Source organism: Malaya genurostris, chromosome 3 (assembly GCF_030247185.1).
Source record: "Malaya genurostris strain Urasoe2022 chromosome 3, Malgen_1.1, whole genome shotgun sequence".
NCBI classification, from domain to species: domain Eukaryota; kingdom Metazoa; phylum Arthropoda; class Insecta; order Diptera; family Culicidae; genus Malaya; species Malaya genurostris.
Genome location: NC_080572.1, coordinates 7923390 through 7931829, shown reverse-complemented (window position 1 = coordinate 7931829; position 8440 = coordinate 7923390). Strand labels below are relative to the sequence as shown.

The 8440-nt window shown below is 40.4% G+C and overlaps 1 protein-coding gene across 1 annotated transcript; it reads left to right on the top strand.

Annotated features, from left to right (window-relative positions):
* Positions 1–667: 667 nt before the first annotated feature.
* Positions 668–7667, top strand: LOC131436321 (leucine-rich repeat-containing protein 70-like). Its single transcript, XM_058604986.1, has 4 exons — positions 668–1166; positions 5872–6659; positions 6725–7117; positions 7185–7667. Exons 1-4 carry the CDS (start codon positions 1086–1088, stop codon positions 7450–7452), a joined length of 1530 nt encoding a protein of 509 aa, XP_058460969.1. The 5' UTR covers positions 668–1085; the 3' UTR covers positions 7453–7667.
* The last annotated feature ends 773 nt before the right edge of the window (positions 7668–8440 follow it).

Sequence of the window (8440 nt, the reverse complement as noted above, 5' to 3'; positions counted from 1 at the left end):
ATTCCAGTTCGAATTTAGATGTTAGTAATGCAGGGTGTGTTGCTATAGGTTGAATGTTTACAAATATAGTCAAATAAGCGGGTATACTTGACTTTGCGTTGCTATATTGCTCGAGGTTTATTCGATGACCAATTCCGCACATGGTTCGTAGAACCTGTCAAATCGGACACATGCAACTGTTATTCTTATGCCCTATCAGTCGTTTCGCATTGCATACCTACCTGCAGCAGACCTGGTTGGCCTTGAAAACTTGTACAGCGACAGCAGCGTCGTTGTTGTCGTCGTCGTCGCCGCCGCCGCCAGCAGCAGCAAGGTGCCGTCAAACTCTCAAGCTGGGCACGAATTTGACATCCATCGTTCACTTCGTTCGGCGGTAGTTAAACCGGCCTACTAAGTCGCGGCGGCACTACGACCGTGCTCTGTTTACAATTAGTTGATTATGCGATCGGCGCATATGCCGGAATGACGATCACAGCTGATTGAACTACGGTGCGACGGGTCTTAGTACAAGTTCTAGTTAAAACTTACGCAAAAAAATGCGCTTCGCGGTCGATCAGAGCGGGTTTGATTTCGCGGCTGTCGCAAGTTCCGATGATCAATTCATTCGCAAAACAGTTAACGATTGTACGCCTGCATGCTATGACTATTGGTGCTACAGTGGATACAACAGAGAAACAAAGGCGCGTCTCAACGTCGATGTCGATGCTGTGCGGCGCACATTCAAATTGAGAAAATGTACGTTCTACATTTCAGTTGCATACTAGTGTTTTAGTCACTGCACGAATAACTACGGAAAAAAGCGAATGGATACCTACCCCTTGGAGATAAGATAAGGATGCCCTGTTATCATCGACCGAGGTTTCTGTCCGATCCAGGTATAATGCGATTGGCGAACTTGGATCGCTCATTTCGACTGTGGATATTACTGGAACTGGGTGAGATTAATTAGTGCACCTGTTAGTGAAGACGTCAGTGAATCATTGCTCTCCCCAGAAGAATTGTTAGGAAAATTACGGTTTCAATAAGTGTAAATAGCAGAACTAGTGCTGCTGTATGTTATGATTTAATAGCGGTGTGAAGCAATAATGAAAATTCGTAGCAGTATCTTAGTGTTAGCTATATGTACCGGATTAGTCTTGGCCGCGGAAGACGGACAAACCAAAAATGTAAGTTTTGAATCACCGTTAAAGTCATTCCGTTTCGATTTTATTGATATCAAACCCTTTCGCCATACTCATTTTGAATTAAGCTCGATAACGATTGCTTATGATAAGATATGATAGAATCGCTATACGATTCCTTGTTATCGCTTATAACCAAGGGCCTAGACTGAAGTGCGAAATGAACTGAAACAACACACTTTCAGCGTGTTGATTTCGTTGATATCATCCGTTTCCCAGTAATGCGTTTAATTTCTCAGAAAAAATACGTTTACAGAACTGTATATTACAGGACATACGATCACAATAGGAATTTCGTAGAAGTTGTGAGCTAGAACTGTCATCTTCTACATTGGTGAAATAAATGGCTGCGCAGTTCTCAGTACTGCATTACATCTCCATCCGAACAAGTAATCGATGTTTACAGCGCTATCATTACTATTCGTGTTGACTTTTTACGCTGCACTGACACATTATGCATCGTAGCCACTGATTCATTCTGGCTGGCTGAGCTAATAATTTGAAGAGTTTTGTAAGCAATCTAAAAATTAAAAAAAAGATAAAAAGACACTGACTGTCCGGTACGATGAATTGGCAACTATGCTTCACCTTTCTAGCACACTGATAATAACATCATTTTAAGACCTCAAACTCAAACGGTTTCCTGGAAAAGCTGGTAGTGACTCCAGAAACTATATTTGGTGGTTAGTAGATATGGGCGGGAGATTCTCGGAGATAGTTGAACCGATTTTCACAAACTACGATTCAAATGAAACGTCTTATAGTTTCATACCGGATTTATAGTTTTATTTCCGGAATTATGCACCAAAAAATTAAAATAATATCACCACAGAAAACAGATATACAGGCTGACATATGAACTGTGCGTAAAATTTTCTCATTCAGCGTGGATTTGGTTATCGTTCCGGAACGTTTTGAAAGATTGCGGTGAATAGTCGAGTAGGTTGCAGTAGTATTTCCAACGTATAGTAAACTTGAAATTTACACAGAATTTTGAAAATTATGCTCGAGCCTGTAAATCTGTTATCTGTGATATCACTCAATTTTCTCGTAAATAGCTTAACCGATTTTCAAAATTTCAAATGAAAGGTCTTACGGTTGCATACAAAGTTCCCTAATTTCATTTGGATCCGTCTTCCGGTTCTGGTATTGCAGGGTGATATGAACATAATGTCAGTCACTTTTTTCGAAAATGGCTCAGCCGAATTTACGATCTTAGATTCAACTGAGAGGTCTTCAGATGTGATAAGAATTTCTCGATTTTTATTTTGATTCAACTTCCGGTTCCGGAGATAGGGTGCTTAGTATAAAACTGTAAATTTAGAATATTATTTCAAAAGTAACCATGTGATTAGTAGCAAATTCTCAATATAAAGATAGCAAAACCTTGGTACTACATTCCTGTAGTGAAATTTGACCTTCTGCTTCAACAGACTTCGCAGCCGATTCATAGTGTACAGAACCATTGCATGGCTGGTGCTACGATTCTACTGACACTACGAATCCTTCCAGGTCGGGGCTCGAACATACGACAACTGGTTTGTAGAACCAGTGCCCTATGCATTGAACCGCCAACCCGGGACAATATATAAAGATAATATAAAGATAGTCTATGACTAAATAAACACTAATTTTCATAAAATCAGTTTCAAATAAAAGAACTGTTAGAGTCATAGAAATTTACTGAATTTTTTCCAAGTCCATGTTTTACTCTCGGCATCTTACAGGGTCCGGCACTCGAAGTGTAACCAACTTCAGACCGCTCGCGCAGCTGACGCACGGGCATCAGCTCTCTAGAAATTTGCTAAATGACAGTTCGGAGTTGTATTGTTTACAAGCGCAAGAAAGCATTTTGCCAAAAGTGAACGCGAAAAAAAATCTTGACTTGAGAGAGCGAAGGAGTTGCTTCGTTTGACCGAAAGCGGTCAATTTCCGAACATTGTATTTTCTGACGAGAAAATTTTTCCAATTGAGCAATTCGTAAACTCTCAAAACGAGAATTTGAGTCATCGATTGGCCACCAGGAGGCAGCACCCGCAACAGATAATGGTTTGGGCCGCTGTAACCGCAGATGGGCGCTCTCCAATCGTTTTCATCGAGCCTGGCGTCAAGGTAAATGCGACATATTATCGGGAAAGTATTCTGGAGGTTGCTTTGAAGCCGTGGGCAGACAAACATTTCGGTGGCAGACCATGGACGTTTCAGCAGGACTCGGCACCGTCTCACAAAGCTCGAGTGAACCAAGAATGGCTGAAAAACAACGTTCCGAACTTCATCACGTCCACACAATGGCTCTCGAATTCACCAGATGCGAATCCAATGGATTATTCTCTTTGAGCCATTTTGGAGAGCAAAGTCCGAACTAAAAGATACACCAGTCTCGAGGCGCTGAAAAAAGTTATTGTCCGCGAGTGGGCCTAAATATCTGCAAGTCACATTCGGCAGCTTGCGATTCGTTTTTTGACCGTCTCAAAGCCATAGTCAAGGCAAAAGGTGGTCATATCGAGTAAAAGTGAATTGATTCTGAATTTTGTATTATTTTTACACATTTTGTACTTTGAATTAAGTAAAAGTAATTTTTCAAACTGAATTTATGGCCTTTTTAATTGGTTACACTTCGAGTGCCGGACCCTGTAGAGCTAAGGCAGTGTGCCTTATTGAATATATAATGGTTTTCAGCTGGACATAGAATGCGACGGAATCGTCGCAGGATAGCGAAATAATGATCGTCAGAACCACTGATGCCAGGTTTGCAGATTGGTATGTAAATTTGCAATTTCGTTTGTTAGCAGACTTTGCAATTAAGCCGCAGATTTTCGAAATTTTCATAAACAATCGTCCATTTTAATGACTGTAGGGTTTTTGTTTGGTTTTTTCGTCATACTTCTAAATATTGAAGTCGCATAGGACCATTTCTAATACGCAGTCGCCTAAAATTTCACCTGGCATCGCTGCCAGAAAATTAGACAGTTGTTCTAACCCCTTCGCTGTCTGTTGTATTGAAATTAACTAGCATTAGAGCCAAAAGAAAAATTAATCGGCTGTTGGATTGAGGCCAATTGCATTTTCAACTGGTAAAATTCCTTAGCGACAATTGTTATTTCATTGTTCATCGAAGGCATAAACAAATGTATATCTGTCAAAGACGACCAACTTATTAGAGTAGACAAAGAGCACAATCGAATAAAGCACGAGGTTTTGAAAACCAAGGCGTCGATTAATACAAAATATAAATGAAAAGGGAAAATACTAAACACAAAATAATCATTATGTACGATTCAGACGATCCGTCTCCTTTTGCCACAGTCAATCTCCGCCATTGGCACCGTCAACATTAATTACATGCATTCTTATGGAGCCATTCACACGTAACGTCACCGTCACGGAACGTCTTGACGGACGGAGCGTGTGAACGTTCCGATAAAGAAAGTATTAAACTAATTTTGACGGAAGCTGACGTTCCGGTGGCGGTGACGGAAGGAGGCGGATCGTCTGAATCGTACATTATGTCAAATAAATAACAAACGCTTAAAAAATCCGTGCAAGTTGTATCCGTAATCTGCCACATACGCATTATCAATATGAATTCATTATGACTGAAGTTTTCTTAATAATAAATAAAAAAAATAGTCATTGTAACGGTCAATTTAAAAAATATTTTTTTCTGGCTTGTGGTCTCGAAGGGGTTGAATCGATGCAAATGACAGTTTCGCTATCTTTGCGGCTTGTCGCTATCTTATCGCATCGCAATCTTTTCTAGCCGACAGTGAAAATCACTATATCGCCATATGAACTGCCATACAAGTCGAAGGCGAAGGAAAATGGAAAATTTTTTTAAATTGGTCTTAAAACTGTTTCAGTTTGGAGTTCATATTATTTAATGATAGAATGATACGAATTTAACCGTACTGATATCAAATTTTCGGTTCCTGAAGTACCGGAAATAGTGGTCAAAATATTTAAAATTTAGCTCACTTAATTTCTCAATATATGATTGAATCTATTTTCAATAACTTCAATTCAAATGTAGCATATAGAAGTCACCCAACTGGTTTCTAAACATTTTTTGATTTGTAGTAGTTTGATGAATTCTGCTGTAGTATGTAGAATATAATGTATAATATGAAAACCCATTTTAATCCACCTAGTGGTGTAATGATGCCTTTCTCATATTACTCATAACATCATAAATATTACTGCGGAATTCGCAAAAACAACTGTCCATTGAATAGAAATTGGAAAGTTTGGTCGGACTTAATCTAACAAACTCTTCAAATCCGGTTTAGCATGTAGTTCCGGAACCGGAAGTTGTATCCACAACAAATTAAGCAATTCCGTATGAAACTGTAAGACTTTTCTTTTGAACCTATAAGTTTGGGAAAATCGATTTTTCCATCTTGAAGAAAAATGAGTGAGATCCTTTTTGTAGTTTTTAATCACCATTTCCAATTCGTCCGAAACCGGATTCAGATGTTCGGAATAGCCGAAGTTGGTTCGGACTGAACTGTCAAAATGTTTTCATCCGATTGAGAATAGCAGTGACGGTAAAAAACCTAATGGCACGTATTCAAATTAGAATGAACAAGTAAACAAACCATAGTTAACTGTCAAATGATGTTCATTCAGTGAATTTTTAGAGGTAATGTCATGTTCGTGCAAACCCTATCTGATTTTTTTCTTTTTACATCAGGCCACCTCGAACTCTACTTCGGATGACAACGCACAAACCAAAGATGTTCCGCAGGATGATGGCAATAAGCAACAAACGAATAAGCTTTGCACGCAGTGCACTTGCGATGCTGCCCAGAGGACCTTTAACTGCTCCTCGGCCCAGCTGTACAAGCTATTCAACATGAGCGATTGGACAAGCCTAAATGAAAGCGGTATCGCTACGGAAATTATGCTACTGGATCATAACGGGCTGGCCGAAGTGCCGCAGTTTCCTGTTTTCGACGTGAAAATATTGGACCTGAGCCACAACAACATATCTGTTATCGCCAAAAAGGCATTCTTTAATTTGAATAATTTAGAGGTGCTGGACTTGTCGTATAATATGCTCACAGCTAAAAGCCTCATTCCGGAGATTTTCGAGGGTAGCTACAATCCGGACGAATATCTTCCGATGGAGAAATTGAAGGTTCTTCGATTGGGCTACAATCAACTGCACTCGTTAGATCAGGACGTGTTCGAGCATCTACCAAATCTAGAGGAATTGAGCCTAGTGAACAACGTGTTCAAGGTGATCGATCAGCTGAGCGAAACGGCCATTGCCAGTGTGAAAACGTTGCGTTCACTTGATTTGAGCTACATGGAACTGAATGACATTCCAGTTTACATCTTCAATGCTCCGCAAGGACTGCAGTACCTCAACTTAACCGGTAACCTGCTGACGACGATTCCACAGGCTCTCGACTACGCGACCAACTTGAAGTGGCTTAGTTTGGACGAAAATCCAATCGATAACATCCAGGGTGATCAGTGAGTATTCAAATTATCAATTTGAGACTATTCTAAAACAAACAAATGTTTTGCAATCCTTTCAGTGTATTTCCATCGCTCAAATTTCTCGAATATCTGAGCATGTCCTACATAACACCACTGAAGATCATCGGACGTGGGGCCTTCAGCAAACTGATAGCCCTTCAGGAGCTCCACATTTGCAACAATCCTGAGTTTACGTATTTCAGTGCCGATGCCTTCGTCCGTGAAGATCCCGACGATCCGGCTCGTAAGGATTGGCCCCGTGTCAAGAAACTCTATCTGCACAATAACAATCTTAGTTCTTTGGATGCCCAATTGTTGGCCCGGTGGGACGATATGGAAGTGGTTGACATTCGGGTGAACCCGTGGGACTGCGATTGTCATAACCAGTGGATCGTCGAAACGCTGCTGCCACTGATCGAGAAAACTACACCAAATGTTATGAACAATGTTGTGTAAGTGTCATACGGCATAAACCGGGTTTATCGGTTTTAATCTAACTGATTATCACTTTTCCATCAGTTGTGCGACTCCCAAACAAATGGCCGGCCTGTCGATGATCGACCTGGAACATAAGCACAGCCAGATGCGTTGTGTAGACAAATATGGCAATAATCCGCAGAATGATGGGGCGCTTTTGATCGGGCTGCTGATCGGTGTCCTGGCCGGAATTCCACTAACAGCGGCTGTAATCCTGATCTACAAACGAGGCTGCTTCGGATTGGTACATCGCGGACCGGCCTCTTTCTCGAGGGCCTTCTACAGCAGAGCGACGAATGATGATTTCTAAGATGAAAAAAAATGTGCCAATCAGTAAACAATAGAAAGGCTATCGATGATTATTTCGCCATTCTCAGCTTCCCAGTGTCCTAAGCTAGCTGACATTGCCTTTTTCTTTTGTTCCAGTACTTAGTCGTAGTTGATGTTTAAGAGGAAATTGACTTACTATAGCTGTTAAGGATGTCGTTTTTTTCTATTTACCACTAAAATATAAGAAAATGTGCATTACAATGTATTTTTTATGATGACGGCACGTTATGAGCTACTATCCAAATAATTGAAAATATTTAGAATAGCTTCGATCAAAAACTTAGGTTCTCTATTATTTTTTTATAAATAACTTGAGCGCTTTGATATTTAAATCCGCAGGAAAAAAATATGCTGTGATATTTATATCCGCTTAAAACATCCAAAATTGCAAACCAACTAAGGAAATGTTTGGTAATTACAAATAGATCTGTGAATAGAATAGTGAACTTGTCGAGAGTGTATTGCTCGATAGCCTCAACGTTTCTGAAACGTCGACTGGAAAATAGCTTGGCCTAAAGGAGTTTGGTATACTTGTAAAGGCTGCAATTTCACATGGAGTGTTCTCCATAAGAAGATGAATCGGCTTTTCAAACAATGTTATGAAAACCGTTCTCGGTGATCACTTCCGGTGAAACTCTCAACGGGTGAGCACGTTGCATCGTGTTAGTCCGGGGAAAATTCGAGTATTTCGCAAGAAAGAAAGGATTTTCAGCCGTACTTTGACGATTCGACGCAGCCACACAGCGAGATTTTCGCTTGTAGTCAAGTGAAAAGAAAGTCCACTGGACTATAAACGAAAATTAACTGGCAATATAGCCTTAGTTGCTGTGCCATCAATTCGGCGTCATCTCAAGTGAGGTGACGCCAACCAGAAAGGAAGAAGAAGAAGAAGTTCTCGGTGATGACAAATGTTCGTTAATATTCCAAGCCCAGCTTCATGGTCGCGGTTTACAGACAAAAAGATGTAT